The 22,680-nt window shown below is 37.5% G+C and overlaps 3 protein-coding genes across 3 annotated transcripts; all 3 read right to left on the reverse strand.

Annotated features, from left to right (window-relative positions):
- Positions 1–3,914: 3,914 nt before the first annotated feature.
- Positions 3,915–9,496, reverse strand: LOC129096371 (synaptogyrin-3-like). The gene is made up of 4 exons (XM_054605139.1): positions 9,392–9,496; positions 7,301–7,535; positions 6,522–6,667; positions 3,915–4,142 (listed from the first exon to the last, which is right to left on the reverse strand). The coding sequence occupies exons 1-4, from the start codon at positions 9,494–9,496 to the stop codon at positions 3,915–3,917; spliced, it is 714 nt and encodes a 237-aa protein (XP_054461114.1).
- Positions 9,497–10,607: 1,111 nt separating this feature from the next.
- zgc:136472 (uncharacterized protein LOC678514 homolog) lies at positions 10,608–16,511 on the reverse strand. Its single transcript, XM_054604698.1, has 11 exons — positions 16,145–16,511; positions 15,504–15,704; positions 15,027–15,151; positions 14,680–14,817; positions 14,255–14,362; positions 13,324–13,449; positions 13,032–13,229; positions 12,817–12,937; positions 11,343–11,524; positions 11,057–11,146; positions 10,608–10,923 (listed from the first exon to the last, which is right to left on the reverse strand). Exons 1-11 carry the CDS (start codon positions 16,323–16,325, stop codon positions 10,840–10,842), a joined length of 1,554 nt encoding a protein of 517 aa, XP_054460673.1. The 5' UTR covers positions 16,326–16,511; the 3' UTR covers positions 10,608–10,839.
- A 2,528-nt stretch (positions 16,512–19,039) lies between these two features.
- si:dkeyp-75b4.8 (lipopolysaccharide-induced tumor necrosis factor-alpha factor homolog) lies at positions 19,040–20,842 on the reverse strand. The gene is made up of 4 exons (XM_054603575.1): positions 20,704–20,842; positions 19,571–19,660; positions 19,246–19,453; positions 19,040–19,145 (listed from the first exon to the last, which is right to left on the reverse strand). Exons 1-4 carry the CDS (start codon positions 20,840–20,842, stop codon positions 19,040–19,042), a joined length of 543 nt encoding a protein of 180 aa, XP_054459550.1.
- Between the last annotated feature and the right edge of the window lie 1,838 nt (positions 20,843–22,680).

Consider the following 22,680-nt stretch of genomic DNA (forward strand, 5'->3'; position numbering starts at 1 on the left):
TTCGACATGCAATAGTCTGACTTATTTTCGACATGCTATACTATGACATATTTTTGACATGCTATAATATGACTTTTTTTCAAAAAAAATCGACATGCTATACTATGACTTATTTTCGACATGCTATACTATTGACTTTTTTCAAAAAAATTTTGACATGCTATACTATGACTTTTTTTCGACTTTTTTCAACATGCTCTACCATGACTATTTTTCCCTCTGTCTTCGATATTCTATACTATGACTTTTTTTTCCAAAAAAATCGACATGCTATACTATGACTTATTTTCGACATGCAATACTATGACTTTTTTTTTTTTTTAATATCTGACTTATTTTCGACAATACTATGACATATTTTTGACATGCTATACTATGACTTTTATTCGAAATTGCTATACTATGACTTATTTTCATGCTCTACCCATGACTTTTTTCAACATGCTCTACCATGACTATTTTTCCCTCTGTCTTCGACATTCTATACTATGACTTTTTTTCCAAAAAAAATCGACATGCTATACTATGACTTATTTTCGACATGCAATACTATGACTTTTTTTTTTTTTTTTTATCGACATGCAATAGTCTGACTTATTTTCGACATGCTATACTATGACATATTTTTGACATCCTATAATATGACTTTTTTTCAAAAAAAATTCGACATGCTATACTATGACTTTTATTCGAAATGCTATACTTTTACTTTTTTCCCCAAAAAAATCGACATGCTATACTATGACTTATTTTCGACATGCTCTACCCATGACTTTTTTCAACATGCTCTACCATGACTATTTTTCCCTCTGTCTTCGACATTCTATACTATGACTTTTTTTCAAAAAAAAATCGACATGCTATACTATGACTTATTTTCGACATGCTATACTATGACTTTTTTTTTAAATATACATGACTTCTGACTTCAAAAAACATTTTTTTCAACATGCTATACTATGACTTTTTTTTTAAATGCTATGCAATACTCTTTTTTTTCATGCTATACTATGACTTATTTTCCCCCAAAAAATCGACATGCTCTACCCATGACTTATTTTCGACATGCTCTACCATGACTATTTTTCCCTCTGTCTTCGACATTCTATACTATGACTTTTTTTCAAAAAAAAATCGACATGCTATACTATGACTTATTTTCGACATGCTATACTATGACTTTTTTTTTTAAATCGACAAATAAATGACTTATTTTCAACATGCTATACTATGACTTTTTTGACATGCTATAATATGACTTTTTTTCTATACTATGACTTTTATTCGAAATGCTATACTTTTACTTTTTTCCCCCAAAAAATCGACATGCTATACTATGACTTATTTTCGACATGACTTTTACATGCAACCATGACTTTTTCCCTTTTTCTTACTTTTTTTTCGACATGCTATACTATGACATATTTTTGACATGCTATAATATGACTTTTTTTCAAAAAAAATTCGACATGCTATAATATGACTTTTATTCGAAATGCTATACTTTTACTTTTTTCCCCCAAAAAATCGACATGCTATACTATGACTTATTTTCGACATGCAATACTATGACTTTTTTTTTTTTTTTCGACATGCAATAGTCTGACTTATTTTCGACATGCTATACCATGACTATTTTTGACATGCTATAATATACTTTTTTTTTTCAAAAAAAAAAATCGACATGCTATACTATGACTTTTATTCGAAATGCTATACTTTTACTTTTTTCCCCAAAAAATCGACATGCTATATTTTATGACTTATTTTTTTGTCATGCTCTACCATGACTTTTTTTCGAATTCATGACTTTTTTTCAAAAAACATGACTATTTTATACTATGACTTATTTTCGACATTCTATACCATGACTTTTTTTTTTTTTTTAAATCGACATGCAATAGTCTGACTTATTTTCGACATGCTATACTATGACATATTTTTGACATGCTATAATATGACTTTTTTTCAAAAAAAATTCGACATGCTATACTATGACTTTTATTCGACATGCTATACTTTTACTTTTTTCCCAAAAAAAATCGACATGCTATACTATGACTTATTTTCGACATGCTCTACCCATGACTTTTTTCAACATGACATGCTATACTATGACTTATTTTTGCTATACTATGACTACTTTATTCGACAAGCTATACTATGACTTTTTTTCACTTTTTTCGACATGCTATACTATGACTTTTTTGACATGCTATACTGTGACTTATTTTCGACATGCTCTACCCATGACCTTTTTTGACATGCTCTATCATGACTATTTTTCCCTTTTTTCTGCAAGCTATACTATGACTTTAAAAAAAAAAATCGACATGCTATACTATGACTTATTTTCGACATGCTATACTATGACTTTTTTTAAAAATAAATTCGACATGCTATATTGCGACTTATTTTCGACATGCTATATTATGACCTTTTTCAACATGCTATACTATGACTTATTTCCATTTTTTTTGACATGCTGTACTATGACTTATTTTCGACATGCTATACTATGACTTATTTTCACTTTTTTCGACATGCTATAGTATAACCTTTTTCTACATACTATACTCTGACCTTTTTCGACATACTACACCATGACTTTTTATCACATGCTATACTATGACTTATTTTTGACATGCTATACTATGACTTTTTTCACGACATTATCTTTTTTTTGACCTACTATCCTGGCCTTTTTTGCACAATCTTTTTATGGCGTACACTATCATATATATATATATTTTATGTTGACGTCACCAGCTCGAACCCTGTTTAGGCCCCTTAACAGTAGTCGCTTAATCCCAAAATAAAGATAACATACAGTACAGCTGCTAGCTGCTACTGCTAATGAATAACATAACTTGAGCACACTTTCTAACTTTTGTAGATGTTGATTAATACACTAACACATTGTTGTATCTAGGTCTCAATACATCATTTTAGTAAAACGATTTTCTCACATTTCAAGAAGAAAAAAAGGAAGCTATTTAAAGTTGTTTTAAACAAACACACACTCACAGATCTGATAGTGGTGGTGGATAGATTTTATTTTTCATATTTCACTGTAACACTTCAGCATATCACAATAAAATATTTAACCACATGAATATTTCACACTGAAACACTATAGCATTCAGAATGCATTAAGCTGTCCTGCCTTTGTTTACTTGCCAAGAGAAATTTAACAATGTCTGCCAACCCCGCAATCTATTGGTCAAGCTGCCTGTCAGTCTCAATTTCAACTGATTGTAGGACACATCTCTGCAGCGCAGCTGGCAATTGGTTAGACTGACTGAGGTAAAACAGAAGCAGATAAACAACGCTCCACGGCTTCACTGTCCTTCATATTTCCTTCACTAAAGACCTTATATCCCTTTATAAGGCAGATGGAGCATCATCACAGATTTACATCTATGTTATTCTGCATCTCTCCATACGAACATGCAGTCAGGGTGTATCTGTGTGTGCCTTTAGGTGTGTGAGTGTATATATATATATAAATATATATACATACACATATACGTGTTTCCACTTGTACACATATATCCAGGTGTGAGTGAGTACAGCTGTGTTCGCGTGCCTCGATGTGTGTGTGTGAGTGTGTGTGTGTGTGTGTGTGTGTGTGTGTGTGTGTGTGTGTGTGTGTGTGTGTGTGTGTGTGTGTGTGTGTGTGTGTGTGTGTGTGTGTGTGCATGAACAGAATAAGACAATTCTTGACACAGAGTTTCTACTTACTAAGCTGAGCCAGCAGTTGCCATGGTGAAAATAGATCATACATCCTCACATGACCCAAAAGCCCACCAATCCCAGTCGGGGATTGAAAGCCACTAATCAGCGAGACAGGACGTTGTCTGTGCTCGCGTCGAACACAGTGTATTTCAACACACACCTCTTACTGTCTCTCTCTAGAAGGCAGGAGCCACAGGTCTCTGCTGTGTGAGTTTCTGGGGGTCCAGGGTTTCAGTGAAGGGGGGCGCTTGATAGGGGTTGGTGGTTACTATGGTAGCTCCGTTTGCGATGGGGTACGGTGTAGCTCTAGCACTGCCGGACGGAGGATCCAGGTGTTGCCATGTGAACAAGTTCCTGTTGCTGCCAGTTAAGAAGCGTCGCAGTGCACTCAGCGTCAGTACAGCCTGTTAGTAACACACACACACACACACAAACACCCACAAATAAACAAACACGCATTAGCAGAGGCTGCTACTTACAAACTGATTTGCATTAGAGCCACTGTTACAGCACTTCTTCTCAGCAAGACAAAGAGTCTTGAGCAATGCCTTTGATTTAAATGCTAATATCATTATAGGATGGTTCACCCTTTCATTGTTGATCTCTGACTCCAGCTGTTTATGAACATTGTTCTCCATTGTTTCTCTTTTTAATAGCATGATTGTCCTATTCAATACAAGGTCCAATGGGAAAATTGTGGTTAATGTAATTGTGTTTGTTTTCCTTGTTGTGATGTAAGAACACACCTGCGCTGGGAGCAACTAGGGGTTAAGTGTCTTGCCCAAGGACACATCGACATGGGCTGCCAGAGCCAGAGATCAAACCACCAGGGTTGTCCTCTGATTGGTGGACAACCCTGCTCTACCACTATGCCAGTCGCCCCAAAAGCAGGACCCATGATTATGTTTACATATTACATTACATTTTAGCAAGTTACTGCAGTGGAAAAGGGCTATTACGTTAACCTGGACACGTGCACAGTTTGGTTAAAGTTAGTGCAAATTAAAACAGAAAGAAGGAGGATTGAAGTTTGGAACAGAAGGTCATTTGTGTTATACTTTCATTAAGTTGGGGGACAGAGAAGAGATCAAGGTAGCAGAGGACGAGATATCCTGACTTTTGATCCTTAGTGTGTTAAAATGCTGGATCCTCTATTCCCCGAAAATACAGCTTGAGAGCATCTTACTCACTACTACTGTATACCATCCATACGTGGTAAATCCCCTCTTTAAAACTCCATGCCCCCAGTTTCTAAGGCAGATTTTTGTTAAAGGTTAGTAAATGAAACAACCCTAATGCAACACTCAGGTAACTCAGTAAGACATCGGAAACGATGGTCTAAGGATAAAGGATATTGTATGCTTTGCAGATTGTAAAACCCCTGGTGGACAATTTATGAAGAGTGGCATTGGGCTGTATGAATAACATTGACTTGACTTGATATTATTCAACAGTTTTAACAGGCTGAGTTGAACTTCTCATGAATAGTAAACCAACTTTAATGTGTAAAATCAGAAGGCTCCCCCTCAGAGTCAAGAGCCAAAGTCAAAGACCATTGAAGAAGAGCACTCTCTGTCACATGCTATAAATCTTCTATGAAGAATGTTGGAACCAATTACTAAAGAACTGTTGGAAATAAATGACTAAGCAAGCTGAAAGAGGGGTCTTTTTGAACATACTCTACATCTTTGACACAATTACAGCTTAACTTCTTCACGCTCTCTGACAGTGAGATAAATGGCTGCCTTTGGTTTGGCGATAAAATTGTTTTAACAAGGTCCGTTGAGTTGTCAATGGATAATACATCTGTTGGTCTCTGTCTGACCGGCAGTGTTCTCTGGCATTGCAATTTTTTTATTTAAGACTCGCTGAGAGCAGCTTCTTTTCAGGAACTCTATTTATAACCCAACAATTTGACACATTCACACCTCGAAACTACCCAATAGAGACGCAGTCTGACTGTTGGCTCCTGAGCAGCTTTACTGCACAGTTGGAGGTTAAGGGCACCTTAATGGTTACAATGAAGGAATTGCAAGCACTGATATTTCACTTTCCGCATCAACAATTATCCTTCTTGTCAGTGGAGCAAACTCGAAAAACTCTAACCTTTGGGCCACCACGCCCAACAAATTCATGACCATGTATTGATGATTATAGAGACAAAGTAACCACAAACAAATCTTTGAGAGCGTTTTTTTTCACATCGTCTACATTAGTGATTCTAAGCAAACTGTAATTAAAAACTTACTTCATTTTTGCATTTTTTGTTTAATGCATAAGAAGAGTGGATCACAGCATAGAGCATCATTATGATTAATATTCGGAAAGCCCTGCTATGAATCTGCCAATTATACTACTTAACTAGTAATCCTTGAAGGAAAACTGAACTTGCATAAGTTTCCTCCATAATCAATCAGTAAGATACAGGTGTGTGTGTGTGTGTGTGTGTGTGTGTGTGTGTGTGTGTGTGTGTGTGTGTGTGTGTGTGTGTGTGTGTGTGTGTGTGTGTGTGTGTGTGTGTGTGTGTGTGTGTGACTAGAGAGAGGGTGGGGGGGCTGTTTGATAAGAGCCTTTGCTTGTCCTCCATGAAGGAAAGGCTCTTAAATCTGTTCATTGCCAGCAGACACTGATATCCCTGAAATACACACATACGCAAAAACAAGATGATGATGATGATGATGATGATGATGATGATGATGATGATGATGATGATGATGATGAACACACACACATTAATGTAGACAGAGGACAGGTTTTAGACAAACAGGTATGAACATACACACCCAGGTCAGGATGGAGAAGAAGCAGAAAGTGATGGTTGCTCTGGCGGCATCAGAGCCCTGAGCCAATGGCAGCTCTTCTGGTGAGGTAGCCTGCCACTGATTGGCCAGAAAACAGAAACCAACAAACCACAGGAAGCTCGCAAGACCTGGAGGCAGGACACAGAGGGTTAGAAAAAAGATGTTAGCGTTTAGCGACATTAATATATCTTAGAACAAACCTACTTTTATCAGAGAGCTTATACTGATTTTACTTGATTTTTAAAATAGAATATATATTTTTTTTTAAAACTTGGATTATATTTTTATTTTATATTCTCAGATATCTTCAAATTGATATCAGTGGTAACAACAACAATGTAAGAGTCTACAGCCAAACAAGACATTTTGTAGAGCTCAACTTAGACACAGCATTACTTTAAACTAAATGCTAACTTCAGCACGCTCACAATGACAATGCTTACATTAGCAGGTATACCTTCAGCCATCTTTGTTTTGCCTGTTTGATGCTTATATTTGCTTATTAGCACCACATTTCAAAGTAATTGAATTGATGATGGCTTTAGATGAAAAAATCTTTGGATCACCAAAGTCAATACATTTTATCTTCTGGGGACAATGAATGTTTGTACAAAAAAAATAAAAATTAGTCGCCACTGAAATGTAGTGGAGTAGAATTATAGATACCAAAAAATGGAAATCCTCAAGTCAAGTACAAGTACCTTCAAAATTGTACTTGAGTACAGTAAGTGAGTACATGTATTTGTGTGTATATTACGTACCAGAGAAGACGAGGTCCAGCATCACAGCCCGTCGTCTGTCCTTGACGCTGCTGATGGAGGGAAAGTAAATGTCCAGGATCAGGAAAAAGATGCTGCCCAGGAAACAGGCCACGCCCACGGTAACGCCATAGTTACAGGCATCAGCGTTGTTGTTAAAGACGCATAGCAAACGCTCGCTGCCGATGTTGATGTAGCCCTCGTTCACGATGCAGCTGAACACCACCATGGAGAAAACCTGCAGGGGAGGACCAGTGAGCTGTTTTATTATTGTAACAGGGAGAAGATAATTAACTCACAGTGGTGTTTGAATGCTTTTCATTCCTCATAGATACCACACACAGACACACCAGTACAAATACAGCTTATTTTCAAGTGTTTGTGTGGATGACATACAAAGATACACTTCCCTTAGTTTTAAAGTGAAAGTTCACACAAATTACAAAAAAATAAAAAAGCATATTTTCCCAAGTTTTACTGATTTAACATTATGTTTAGTGCCTTGGACTCGATTGTTATGACATTGTCATCCACTTTGGTGAAGTGGGGATCAAGCAAGATATCTTAAAGAGTCAGTGCACCCAAATTACAAAACATTCTCCACTTGTTCTTACTCAATGCCGGATGGCTTACCCTCAAGTAAGTCTAGTTGTAATTTTATAAAATCCTATTTTTTTGGAAATTGTGATATTTTTCACTATATTTATGCCTTTTCTTTTATACAGAAAAGTATAAGTGGACTTATTGAGAAAATAATTGGAATTTTAATTGATAATGTAAACTGTTAGTTTTAGCCCTAATTCCCATTTCAGAACAATAACTGCCACATATCAACAAATACATTTGCAGACATTTAAATTATCATAATCTTAATTGCCAAACAGTAAACTGTGGGTACACAGCTTCATCATTTACCTCGGTTGTATTTGGTTGATAGTAGAAGTATGAGTGTCGGATGTCTCAAAGTCTCATTAAATAAAACATCTTACAAACCTCAACCGGCGAGTGTTTTGCAATTTGGGTGAACTGATCCGTTTAGAAATATGGTTACTTAATCCCTTTAAAAACTGGATGCTATTATCAGACAACAACCTAACCGCACAATATGAAGGACTGTCAACAGCATGCAAACATTTCGATTTACCAATCTTTAGATATCTCTGTTGAAGTTGAAAGGATTAGTCGATTACAACTATTTTAATAACTGATTAATCTTTGCAGGCATTATTCAGGAAAAGAAATGCTAAACATTTTGTATTTCCTGCCTCTCACTTGTGAGTTTTTGCTGCTTTTCTTTGTTGATCCATTGGCCATTTTTTTTTTACTCTTTTCTCCAATTTTCTAGAAAGAAACGAATCAATTGAAAAAAAAACATTGGCATTATTTATTGAGCATGAAGATAATGGCTCTTTGCAGCCCTTATCTCTATAGCAAACTATCTTAATGTCTTTTTTATTATATATTATACTGATCTGATCCAAGATGTAGTATCTTTTTTTCTTCTTTTGATTCCTCTAGACATGGGTTTGCTTAAACAGATGTATTTAACGTTGTTTCTGTTTGTTTTAAGGCACAATGACAAATCATGTTGAATTATGAGAAACAAAGACAGAAAGAAAGAGACTAGGTTATTATGTGCCTCTGTTAACTTGCTATGCTTCCTTTAAACACAGATTGTTCCCTCAGTGCACATTACTTGCTGTATGGTGACTCACAGCTGCACAGCATCGCACCAGAGAGACACATAGAGAGGTGTTACATTCTGGTTAGGGGGCGTTTGAATCCAAATCTAGACACAAAGAGGCTCCAGATAAACATATGGTAATCAGACGCTGGTCCTGGAGCTCCAGCCGAAAGCTGAATATATGAAATAATTGCATTTATTAAACCAAGCTGCACAACAGAGATTTAAATCAAAGATACTGAGTCTTTTATAAAACATAAATACAGATTTTTATGAATAGTGGCAAAAAAAAAAAGACACAAAGGCAGAGTACAAACACTATATGGGAAAGAGACAGAGAGAGAGAGAGGGGGGGGTGCAGGTAGGCCTGTCCATTGATGTCAAACACGCTGCAGAGGAGGCTCACTTACCCAAGACATCAGTCTGAGGATGGTCCGCGGATGCGTGAAGAAGGCGACCGGGTCGAAGGCGACGCTCCCGGCCTTCCCGGCTCCGTACGCTCCCGCTGACTCCATCCTTCCGGCAAATGTGCAGCCTGAAGCCCGCTGAGAGAAGGAGAGGAGACGGTCGTTCCTCATCCAGCCTCCGTGTGAAGTCACACCGCGTCACTGGGAGCAGACCACAGCTGCACCGCAGAATTATGTTTAAAAAGAAATTCAATACAGCACATTTCTTTCAGTTCAACCTTGTTTTTTTTTGTTTATTGATTTATGGAAGTTAAGCTAATGAAGATGAATATTTTTGGTCCAAAAAGAAGATATAACATAAACCTATAATTTCCCCACCAGGCTTTTGTTATAATTTAGGGCTGAGTGATATTTCTATTATTTGATAGATGATGATACAATCATGTGTTTTTATGTTAAGCAAAATTATGATTCAAAGAGATTCAAGTTTTTATTCTTATGCAAAGAGTTTTGACCAATGGCATAGCAGCAGGTCTGTATCCAGGTGTAAACCAAAGCCCCATCCCCAAAGACTACATTTTTCTTTTAATATGATTTTACAGATTATATATTCAGTTAACTGTTTAATTGAAATGTCTTTAATTTTCCTCTACATGAACATTTAAATGCTGTTTCAATGCAATGCCACACTTCAAGGAACAATTCACTCTTGTGACGAAACAGTGAATATTTTTAAATTATCTTGGGATTTGGTGTCAAACACAAAAATATAGATTCACTTTTAACATTAAGGCATAACATTAACACACTACTGCTTTTAATATGTGATTAGTGTATTGTGTGTTGTTTTATACGACCATTTTAAGTGTCTTTGAACACTATGAAAAGCACTCTTTAAATATTATTTATCAATATTATTATTATTTTGACATTATACAGAAAACATTTGTCAGCGCTCTCTGGTGGACAAACTTCCCATTACACATGGGAAAACTGTGTCTTAATTACATCAAATGCATCTTTGCAATTTTTGGGCTGCAAATTCTTGTTACATATTGGCCGACATCTAAACAAATAAGACATATCTGAAGATAAAATCAGCCGATAATATCAATCAGGCTGATGTATCGATCAAGTTTTATATTATTTATTATAAGTCTACAGTTCTGTCAAGAACCTTTTTACTATAACAAATAAAAAGTCTTGTAACCATCTGAGTTTTTAACCGAAGACTTTATTGGATTTGATTGGATAGTTTATGACAGCTTGGTTGAGTCCATAAATCCAGATCTGTGATAAGAGAGTACTGACTAAAAGGTCCGACACTCACTCACTTACACACACAAACACACTCACTCACACACATACACACACACACACACACACACACACACACACAAACACACTCACTCACACACACACACACACACAGTACTCTCTTTGTTTCTGTATCAAAGCTCGTCTTTGGTTTCGGTGGCTTTTTTTGCCTCTTCAGCTTTTGCAGCCTCGATGTACTTCCTCCTGTCTTCATCCTCCTAGAGACACCAAAGAAAGAAGTTTATTTTTAACATAGATATTTAAAAAAAGGAAGCTCACAAACACACACACAAAATCACACAAACTTAAAAGCACTGCAGTTATGTTGGTGTTTGTGGGGCTTAAATTTACCGTCACTCTGTATTTTTTGGCTTTCTCCATCTCCTTATCTACAAACTTCATCAGGTCCTTCACCTTCCTCTTACCAGTGTAAACCACCACCTGACAGCAACACAGACATCACATTCTGAACATTATTGCCTCCACATATGTGAATCCCCCCCACAGAACACAGATAACACATATAATCCATCATTTTCACCAGTCTTTTGACAATTATTAGGTTATTTTATGCAAAAGACTCGGATGATACATTACAGTATCTATCAAACAAAGGAATCAATGATATGCTTCTTACTCTTTCGGCATATAGAGCAGGGAACAGGCAGAGTGATGGGTAGCCGCCCTGCATCGACATGTTGATGTCATTGGCTGAGGCATCGATGCGAGCGATGACCACGTCCTCTCGCTCCTTCAAGGCCTCGGCCAACTCCTCCCACAGTGGAAACAGATCACGGGACTCCGCACTGTAGGGAAGATCTGAAACACACATTAAGTAGTAAAATATTTATAGCTATATAAGTGGCAACAGACACAAGTAGCAACCTAGAAAATCATCACCAAAACAAGCTCAAAACACAATATTCAGTGTCGATGAGAGCAAATCAAAACAGTTAAGTGGCTTGGAAATCTAAATAATGAGCTAAAAGATGCTAAAACGCTCTCTGGAACTGAGGGGAACTTTTTGATATCTAATGTAGACAGGGGCGCCGAAAAGGGGGGGTAAAGGAGACGGATTCTAGGGGCCCATGATGGAGGGGGGCCCAGAGAGGCCCCTAATGATGATGAAATTATAATACAGAAAAAATAATGACACTAAGTTATTAACTAACATATAATCACACATGTTTTATTTTCCATGTCCTGGTAACAATTCCTTTATTTGTTTTGGAAGCATCATGCTGTTCTTCTTTCACAAATATGGTAATGATAGTCAAAAATACCATTAAAATGCATAATTGTATGTAAAATAGCATCAAAAAATTTTGCCGCTGTGTTGGGGGCCCTGTAAAGATTCTTTTCATGGGGCCCAAAATCCCTAGCGGCGCCCCTGAATGTAGATTACTGAAGCTTTAAAGCTGAAGTGAGGAACTATAGTCTCCCCCTCTGGCAGTGAGAGTAATTACACAACACTAGTGATGCTTATGACGAGTGCCTGCAGGTGAGCTCGACACATGATCCATGTTCGTCTCCGCCGCTTTTTTTAAATTACTCTAATCCTTCATTTGAATGCCGAGTTTCTTTTTCAATCTCAACACACAAGTCGCCCCAGACAGCAGAAAGCACAGCTCTGGTATACAACTAAATACAAAAAGCTTTCCATTGTGGTGATGGACTTAATCAGCATTGTGTGAACTTGTTTTGCAAGGGCTTGGATATAACATTCTTTTATATGTTAAAGTCCTGTAGTCCAGCTTTTTAAATTGCTATTAAACAATGCTTACATGTAACCTATAAATTATGCTTTTAAACCAAATTTAGCCCAGAATAAACCTGCGTGTCTAAGTTTCTTTTTACCTGCAAATTCCCAACCATCAAAGCTAACTGGGTAGCTTTAAAAAAAAAAAAAAAGATAGACTTAAAAAAGTATTGTGTAAACTTGTTTGGCAAGGGCATGAATGTAACATTCTTTTATATGTAAAAGTCCCTGAGTCCAGCTTTAAATTGCTGATAAAACAATGCTTACAAATTTAGCCAAGAATTAACCTACGTGTCTAAATGTCTATTTAACTGGAAATTCCCAAACAAAGATAAAAATTGCATTTACATACAGAAAAGGACAAAAACAGTCTTGTTGGGGTTAAAGCCGACTTTCTCCAGAGTCATTCCAACCAGCTGCTTCACTGGCGGTTGGTCCCATCCTTCAGGTATCGGCTCACTCTGCATCTTGGGCTGTTACATCAACACAAACACGTTATTCATATCAGGCTGTTTCAAGCTGTTTTTCCGGTTCCTGTATCACACTCTGAATGAGAGTGAACGTTACCTTAGCCTTTCCCTCTAGGTAGGACTGGCAGAACGTTTTAATGGTCTGTACATCCAGAGTGTCAGAGGGCAGGTGATAGGTCACATGGTCCGTCAGGTTGACGAGACGGATCAGAGGGGCCTCGAAGTCCCGAACCCGGAAGTACTCCATCAGCCTGCCGTTACGAGGCTCATCCACGTTCACCCACACAAACAAAATCTGAACACACACATGCAAAAGGTGAAGCACTCCATCTGCGTTTTCTAATATGTGTTTCAGTGCTGCTGTTTGGAATAATTTATGTGGTTCCTACCTTCAACCTGAACGATTCTGCAGCACCATTAAAGGCAGAAAGGATCTCTTTAAAGGCAGCAGAGCTTTTGTTGACAAACAGCAGGGCGTGGTTTAACACAGGTGATGTTAATATCCGAGTGGCTGTCTGCAAGAGAGAGAATAACATGAATACATCTCCATTAACAGGATGGGGTTATGTGTGTGTGAATATGATTTTAGCAAATACAAACTGTTGAATTAAATATCCGCTGTGTTGATATACAGTGTCTTTCCCTGGGGAATTTCTGTTTTTCTAACCTTTGGTAGTTATTCTTGTATGCTGCCAGAGTGTTTTTTAATAGCAAGATGAATGAAGACAAAGCCACAGAATGTCTACTTTTATTTGTGTGTACACCATTGTTCTACAGCACTGTTTCCATCTGGTTAGTTACACTGCTTGCACTCAGCTTTAGTCTTCTTTTAACAGTGGATTGCAATGGGAAAAAAATATAGAAGTATCAAAATATATTAAAAAGGTCTACAGAGACCTCTCTAAGTTTATTTAAGTGTGATCTGAACACAAAAACTCCCCAAAATGTTACCCCACATCTTTAGTATGCATATTTGGCTGCTTACAATGATCCATCACAATTACATCCACATCTCAGTACCGCCTTTGACTCTGAAAACCAAGATGTTTTTAGATAAAACTTTATTACTTACTTAACACTACATATGTAACAGTGATATTTTAGATAAACAAAATCTGCAAAATCAAGCAAAATCTTTGGCATAAAAAGAGAGGTATTTGACCTTCACATGAACTAACAACGACTATAGAAATTAGTACATAGTAACCAAGTGGATTAAAGTTTGAATGACAAAACAAACCCACAGAACATTTCCTGATTTGCAAGTAGAGCAGTTATACAGTATGTTTGTGAAAATGCACCATGCATCTAATACTCTACCTGTCCTGTGTACTCAGTGACTGGGTCCATCTGGTAGACAGTGATAAAAATTATCAGCATCTCTTTAGATGTCTGAGGCGTCATTTTGTAAGCCTGGATGAGCTCAGACTGCAGCAGACACACACACACACACACACACACACACACACACACACACACACACACACACACACACACACACACACACACACACACACACACACACACACACACACACACACACACACACACACACACACACACACACACACAGGAAAGAAGGCAATGAATGAATTAATATATAATCTACCAGCTTGATGTTATGGTTCAATTATTTAAATCCAATCCCTTGCATCCAAAATGTAAATGATTGAGTGAGCACTAAGAAAACACAGAGACAGACAAATACAGCCATCTGTCGGAGGCGTACGTTGTATTTAAAGTACCTTTTTTAACAGCAGTACAACATCATGTGTCAGACCATATTTGGTGATAACTTCATTGTTCTGTGTCACAGCAAAGGTAACATCAGGAAGGTCGACCGCTGCATCGTAAAACACCTGGACGTACTCGTGATCCAGCTCCTACACACACACACACACACACACACACACACACACACACACACACACACACACACACACACACACACACACACACACACACACACACACACACACACACACACACACACACACACACATAAAAAGCACACGAACATTGTTATTCAGACAATTGATTATAGTCGTGACACAAGGGAGAAGCTTGAAAAATGAAACAGATGTTTTTTCACCTTGAAGAAGCCGACCACCGTCAGTTCCTCTGAGGCCTCTGATTGGCTGAGATCAGCGATGAGGTCAGCAGCAGACCCCGCTCTCCTTTTCAGCCAGGTTAAGATGGACGCAGAGCTCTGAGGAACTTCATCACAATCCAGGAAAACAAATCATTTACATCCTTGATAACGAAGAAATAGTTTTTTGACATTTTGGCAAAATCTGCATTTTTGCTTTCTTGCCCAGAGTTAGATAAAGATAAGATAGATAAAGACTGGAAACATGGGGAAACTGCTAGCATGGCTCTCTCCAAAGAAGAATACGAAGCTCACCTGTTTTGCATAGTATGTCACATTTGTTTAATCAGAAATGTGACAACAACAAGTTGTGCTTTTCGTGAGTTTATTGGCTGTAACTATTTCTAGCGGTGTGAGGGAGGGGCTAGCAAGGCCTGAAGCCCCCCCAGAGTGCTATAGGATTTTAATATTTGGACGTACCAGGACAAGTCACAGGGTTGTGTTTATCTCCAGAAAGGTACAGCCTGATTGTGGCGAGGCCTGTCATGTTGAGGTCTTTAGCCAGGTCTTTCTCTTTCGTCACATCAACCACGGCCAGTTTGACCTCTGACCCCTGAAGCTCTGCAACAGCTCCTTCGAACGCTGCTGAGATACGATGGCCTTCTCCAGACAGAGGAGCATCTACACACACAGAAACACACACAGTAAGTACATTCACTCCATTACTACTTTATTTGTAATGTATTTTTCTATTTTTCAGAGGCAAATACTGAGGTTTTTTCTTCACTTCATTATTTTGATAACTTTAGTTGCTTCCCAGATTCAGATGTATAATATGAAATAATACAAACTACACACACACAAGAGAAATTCACAAGCTACCCAGCAGTACATACTGTTATGTATTCATAAAACATATCATGTACCACCTCTACCAGTTGCAACATTTAAATTATGAATAAATAATGCATCACTCATTATAATCCTGGATATGGTGAATATTATATATGATATATAATCAAACCATTAAGTAGCTCTTATGGTGTCATTACTCATAGACATTAATCTAAACATGTAGGTGAAGATCAAGCTGTGTGTGTGTGTCTTTGTGTGAAACTTACAGAAGTGCACCAGGAGCTGCTTATATTTTCTCAGTGCCCTGTTGAAATTTCCTTTCTTCAGCTGTAAAACTTCATCCTCCTTGGGGGCCGATTTGTCTGCCTGTCGCTCGGGTTGTTTGTCAGCCGTGACAAACACACAGAGACAGAAGGCCGTCACCCACAGCAGCAACAGAGTCTTCATGACGGTTCACCTACAGACTGGCAAACTGGACACTGGAGCGATCTTGACACAATTGTGTGAAGGGTGTGGTGAAATGAAGGGCTGATATGTGTGTGTCTGTGTGTGTGTGTGTGTGTGTGTGTGTGTGTGTGTGTGTGTGTGTGTGTGTGTGTGTGTGAATCTGTGTGTGTGTGTGTGTGTGTGTGTGTGTCTCAGTGCTGAGCTGTTGGTTGTGAATGCTTTTGTTATCAGCCGAACTAGACCCACCGGTCTGTAGCTGATTAACTTCCCTATCTGAGCCTTGCTGTAATTCTGCTATTGGCTGCCGCTCATATCAAGTATATCACTAATATCTAAATACCCTTTGCCTAACACTGTTGGCTTCAGCAAGGTCAAAATGGAAGCATGCACTCACCAAACGCATGCTCAAGCATATGCAAGAATTGCACGAATGTTACAAAAATAAAACAACTTCGAATTCATCAAAGTAACCAACACCACATTTATTTCACTATCAACATGATAGAATGATACATAATAATATAACAACATTTTGATTTAAATAAAAAACAATCAAACTTGGCAGAGATACTGAGTGTCACACATTACAACGACAGGGAAAGCAGGTGCGTTACTTAGTCATTGCATTGGAGAGCAAAGACTCAGCAGCACATATCCTTCAAATATCACCTTGTATTCACATCAGGTCCATATGACAACATATATGAAGGGTCCATTTGCAAAAACAAAGATCTCAGTTTTGAGTTAATTTTCCCATATCATGTTTTTTTTGGGCACTCCAGGGAATATCAATCAATTGCTGTTGTGTTTGTTCATTTTACGAATGGCCTTTATTATATTGAGTCCATATCATTAAAGGAAAAGTTCACCAGTTTAGGGAATACACTGATTTGCTTTCTTGCAGGGGCTGAGCTGATAAGATTGTTACCATACTCTCACATAGTATCTGTCTGCTAGATATGGAGCTATAGCTAGGAGACGGTTAGCTTAGCATAAAGACTGGAAACCGAGGGAAACAGCTAGCTTGGCTCCGTCCAGAGGTATCAAGGTCTTAATACCAGCATATCTAAAGCTCATTAATTAATATGTTATATTCCTTACAATCACTCTGTGAATATCTCATGTTAACAACACACTCACATACACACACTCTCTCTTTCTCTTTCTCTCTCTCACACACACACACACACACACACACACACACACACACACACACACACACACACACACACACACACACACACACACACACACACACACACAGACACACACACAAAGCTAATTCCGACTATTTTCTTGTGTGTCAAGGCTGTTAGTTTGTCATATAGGAACAGAGCAGCTTCCAGCCTTTATGCAAAGCTTAGCTTTTTTTATTTCTACAAAAATAACGCAGACTAAATCTATGGCATGAAATTAAATTGGAAAAACAGAAGTTAGAAGATATAACATAATATATAACCTAAATGACTGGAGTTGTGATTACTGTAAGTCATATACAAAAGTATACATCACAGCAATATAAACATAAAGACCCCATCTGTATATTTTACAAAATCAATTTCTTCCAAGATAAATTTGAGGCACAGTATGCAAAACTGAGGAGTTTTGAACTCATCTTAAATCAAATTATAAACCTATAAATATAAGTAAACTTGATGTAACATGTTTTTACAGCAAACAAAAACTTTGTTTAGTTATGGTCTTTTCAATTTAAGTTGTTAGGTTCCAAATCTGTGTTAATATTTGACAGATTGTACCTTAAAGGCTCTGCACACCCACACAGGTGAGTTCACTCCCTCTGGTTGATTAGATCTCATGTTAAAGCTCGACAGAGCTGGAATTGCATCAGCTCTACTTGAATGTAATAATAAAGTCTTATTTGAACTGTGTTTTTAAATCAATCATCTGTGCGGGTTTATCTTAGATGTGCAGGACCTTCAAAATAATAAATATGCAGGAAAGAAAATTAGAAGCATGTGAAGTCAATGTTTTTTCCAAAAGGCTTTGTTTGTTTTACCAAAGACAATCATGTCTGCTATTGAAGTCTTTCTTCCTTCATCATTAAAGTAAACATAAATGTAAACAAATGAAAATTTCTTTCTTTTAGTATTTAAATATACTATAGAAAATACAATTGTCAAAAAAAAAAAACATAAACAAAACTACGTTCCTGGACTGGATATCATCATATCATCATAAATGTCCTCTGTATTGTCTGCACTCTGTAGTGTTGTAAAGCAATATTGCAATGTGCACATGCAAGGATGGATTCAATATTCTTTTCCTCTTCATTGATTTCATTTTAAACCCCCACAATGCATTCTTAAAGAGGGTCAAAGGTGAAAAAATAATTTCTTTCTACTATGTATTATGTGTAATGTGCCATGAAATAGTAGGTTAAAAGATGGAAATTGTTTCCTTCATCGTGAAAAACAGCAGCCGAGTTTGAATTCCCGCAGATTTAATCTGTCAAGTTTTTATAGCAAAAATCTTCTTAAAACTTCTCAAACAGTATAAGCCTCTCCTCTTTCCTATACCACTTTATTTAGTCTGTACTTTATATATATTAGATCACACACTTATCATCACCTAAATACATTCTTGCTTCCCCGTGTAGCTTGGGCAGTGAGCTGTTTACATTCCTAGCTTACGACAAACTGTTATTCATCATGAGTAGTATGGGGACAAGAGGAGCCGGATTAATCCTGACAGTGTCACCTTGTGTATACTCGCAGATGGTTTTTACACTGTGGGCAGGAATGATGTGCATCTTGTAGACTGGGTATCATGAACGGGATGAAACAGCAACCACAGATCAGCCTGAAACAAACACAAACGAGCAGAGACACAATACACCATGTTAAAGCTGGTTTAGCACTCTGATGTTAAAATCGTATTCATGTGTGTGTCTTTGTCTCACCCCATCATTGTGAGAAGCACACACATGCACCAGGCGGCCTTCCCAGGCTGGTGTGTGACTTTAGTGGTGACAACGTGGTGGCAGTATGGGCAGCGTACCAGACCAGGGGCGTCTCCCAGATGTGTCACTGAGAAGGGAACAGGCTGCGGCTGTGTCGTCACCACTGATGGGTGAGTTTGTCTGCTGCCGACGGATGATGTTACACCAACTGGCATTGAGGAGGCACAGGACGGACAGAGGAGGATATCAAGATATTACATATTATTTTCATCCACACAGTTGGTTTATGTTATAAATATTGGTTGGAAAGATGTAGCTTTAATACTTAGTGTAATTGGATGGATTGTGGTTCCGTGGTTTTGTGTCGCTGCAGTTGGGACATTCAGTACAGGAAAAGGATCCTGCTGGATTGTGACTAGGAAAAAAGAAACATGTCCACAATAAGTTTGTAAAAGCATCTTTTTTCTCTCACTCCAGACTGAGCTAAATAACCAGAAACAAGAACAGTGTCTTCCCACTGACACTGATGTTATTCAGTCATACTATTTCAATAACCCTCTAACACCAAAATACCTACAGCTGCCGTCATAGATTACATCTTTACAGTTTTATAATGCACTTTTGTAGATGTATATATAATCCGTCACTGTAAAAATAAATCCTTCACACAATATTTACAGTATATAGTCTTATTTACATGTCACTTACATTTTTTACAATATTGACATTTACACATATTTTACAGTTCCTTTACTTGTCCAGCTTTGTTGTCCATAACTAGCTGTTATTTCTATTTTTATGTAAGTACATTGAGAGAGATGAAAAAAGGCTGGGACAAATTTGCACGCATACTAAATAATACCAATAAAAGTGCAAAAACAACATGGAAAGGCCAACGTGGACACAAAACATTTCCACACAAAAAAGGCGTTTTGAATTTTGGACAGCTGAATGTGGACTTATTCTCAGTCTGTGTCCATTATGTCCACGCTAAGTGTTTCATTTTGAAAAACGTAGTTTGAAAATGATGTGCATCCACACTAGTGCTTCTCTCGTTTTTGCAAAGATCTTCATCCACACTAAAACACCTAAACAACTGAATAAACACTTTGTCGTCCTCCTTTTAGTTGTAAGACAACATCATCACAGCCAAACTGCAGTCAGCATTGGGATAGACGGCCTGGTTACTTTGTTAAATCTCAGCTCCTTAGAACTCCTTACTGCCCCCTTCTGCTCTCTGCAAACATCTTTCAGGTGTTTGCATTTTCAGATTTATCTATCCAGCATACAGTTTTAAGAAAAATCAGTTTTCGAGTTAGAGAAACACAACTTTAGTGTGGACAGAGGGCTGAGACATAGAAACAAACGATGCATTTTCAAATTTAGCCGGCTTGGTGTGGATGTATGATGAGGCGTGAAATGAATGGGGAAAGGGAGACCAATGAGATTTTATCTTACCTGCTTCTCCATAGGTGGGAGGAGGGATCGTGGGCGAGTAGAAGGAGGCGGCGTAGGAGGGTGGAGGGAGGAGGTTGTATGCTGCTGGGCCCAGAGCTGGAGGGTTCAGCCTGGCCTCCTCATATGAAGGGGGTTCCATCAAGAGATCATCCAGTCAAACAGGAAGCTACCATAGAGAGGAGAGACGGATCATTTACATCTGATGAACCTGATTGTCTTTAGTTTAGTAAAAGACCTGGATAAAAGCGTTCTAAATGACTGTAATGTAATGTAATGTAATGTAGTTTAGTAAAACCTGTAATTTCCTGTTGTAAAAAAAAAAATCCATGTGAAGAAAATTTGCAGTTACTTTTGCAATATCTTTCCCAATATTACTTTTCTATTAGGCACTGGTGTCAGTATTACTTCTTATACACTTAATATTTTTACTATTTTTTTTGTTAATCTTTTGTTGTTATAATTTACTACTTCTATTTTAGTAGATGTGTTACGAACTCTTATTGCTATTCTATTTTGCACTGTCAGTATTACTTATTTTTACACTTAATATTTCTCTATTGTTTATATGTTGATATTTTTATTCTATTGTTTTTCTGTTATTCTTCTGTTGTAACCTTTGATCAAACTCTGGCACAAGAATTTCCTTCGGGATAAATACAGTTCTATCTAAGTAGAACAGTATCTATCTTTTATATTTGGAAGTGTTAATTAATTTGTTAGTAAGCAGGATCTCACGTATACTATTTAAATGAAATTGGAAAAGTTATGGAACAAGAAAATAAGCATTAAAGTGCATTCTTAACATTGGAAGTAGGAGTTTTACAAAAGTCCTGTGTCATCAACTGGAAATAGATTTGCACCAAAAACTAATCGCTTGTTGTTTTTACTAAAGAAATGTAACTCATTGTCTATTTTCAGACACGTCTGACAACAGGCTTCGTTGGCCGATGTTATTTGTTCAGTTGTAAAAGAGATTGAATGGAGACCAGAAGCTTTTGTTTGTGAACAATGACACACTACTGTTCACAGCATCCACTCGTAGGGAGTCAAAGTCATAAAGGAGTCAGTGGACGACCAGAGAAAGATCTTCTCCATTTAACAGATACTAAACACAGCCTTTGAAAGGCAGCTCAAAGGCTAGTTAAAATCGTTTTGTCAAACAAAAAGAGATTCGTTTTTTGGTGGTATAAAATCAGATCCAGAATATTTTAAGATTCATAACATTGTGAAATAGCTCGTCTTTGATCATCTACTGCTTTCTAATGAACTGTTGCACTCAGTTAATTGAAAATATTCAGGAACACATATCTGATCATGTAGATCCGACTCTAGATTTTCTATATAGATTTTATTAATATGTGCTCAACCAAGTGCTTCCTAATTCTTAGCATGTTGCCTGTTTTCAGTGTAAACATATTCCTTCTACCAGCCCAGTGTATGTGAGGACAATAAACATAAGCTGCCGGCTGTCACGTTGTTGCAGTTGAAATCAGCAGCTCTGATTCTGTTGTGGGAGTAACCGGTATCATCTCCCCCTCCTCTGATACAGACTGAACAATAGAGAGGCACGCTTGAGATCTCTGTGTGTTTACAAGTCTGAACTGGTGACCAGTTTAAAGTGACAGTGTCAAAACAACACAACACACTGTGTTAAAATGTAAAAAATCCCTTTTCAGCTCCTCGTCTGGTGCCAATACTGTTTAGACCAAGTAACATTTTAAAATCAGGAACACTTTATACATGAATACATATACTGTACAGTAGATTCAGAGTAAACATATTTTACTCTCATTAGATTGATGTGAAGTACCTACATGTTTGTAGTGGTGAAATTCAGATGTTTTACTCAAGAAAACCTAGTGTTTAAATACTGATACAAGTAGAAGTCCTGTATTAAAATCTTACTCAAGGGTCATAGCATCGACATCCACTTAAAGTACCAAAACTTCAAATAAATGTAGTGGAGTAGAATTCAAA

Source organism: Anoplopoma fimbria, chromosome 9 (genome assembly GCF_027596085.1).
Source record: "Anoplopoma fimbria isolate UVic2021 breed Golden Eagle Sablefish chromosome 9, Afim_UVic_2022, whole genome shotgun sequence".
Lineage (NCBI taxonomy): Eukaryota > Metazoa > Chordata > Actinopteri > Perciformes > Anoplopomatidae > Anoplopoma > Anoplopoma fimbria.

Excerpts from the sequence above, each read along its gene's own strand:
- LOC129096371 (XM_054605139.1), bottom strand. The coding sequence starts at position 9,496 with ATGGAGTCAGCGGGAGCGTACGGAGCCGGGAAGGCCGGGAGCGTCGCC. Across the intron at positions 7,536-9,391 it reads TCCTCAGACTGATGTCTTGG|GTTTTCTCCATGGTGGTGTT; the intron begins GTAAGTGAGCCT and ends CCTCCCCTGCAG. Across the intron at positions 6,668-7,300 it reads GCTGGACCTCGTCTTCTCTG|GTCTTGCGAGCTTCCTGTGG; the intron begins GTACGTAATATA and ends TCCTGCCTCCAG.
- zgc:136472 (XM_054604698.1), bottom strand. The coding sequence starts at position 16,325 with ATGAAGACTCTGTTGCTGCTGTGGGTGACGGCCTTCTGTCTCTGTGTG. Across the intron at positions 14,818-15,026 it reads CGGTGGTCGGCTTCTTCAAG|GAGCTGGATCACGAGTACGT; the intron begins GTGAAAAAACAT and ends GTGTGTGTGTAG. Across the intron at positions 13,230-13,323 it reads CAGAATCGTTCAGGTTGAAG|ATTTTGTTTGTGTGGGTGAA; the intron begins GTAGGAACCACA and ends GTGTGTGTTCAG.
- si:dkeyp-75b4.8 (XM_054603575.1), bottom strand. The coding sequence starts at position 20,842 with ATGGAACCCCCTTCATATGAGGAGGCCAGGCTGAACCCTCCAGCTCTG. Across the intron at positions 19,661-20,703 it reads TCCCACCTATGGAGAAGCAG|TCACAATCCAGCAGGATCCT; the intron begins GTAAGATAAAAT and ends CTTTTTTCCTAG. Across the intron at positions 19,146-19,245 it reads GTGCTTCTCACAATGATGGG|GCTGATCTGTGGTTGCTGTT; the intron begins GTGAGACAAAGA and ends TGTTTGTTTCAG.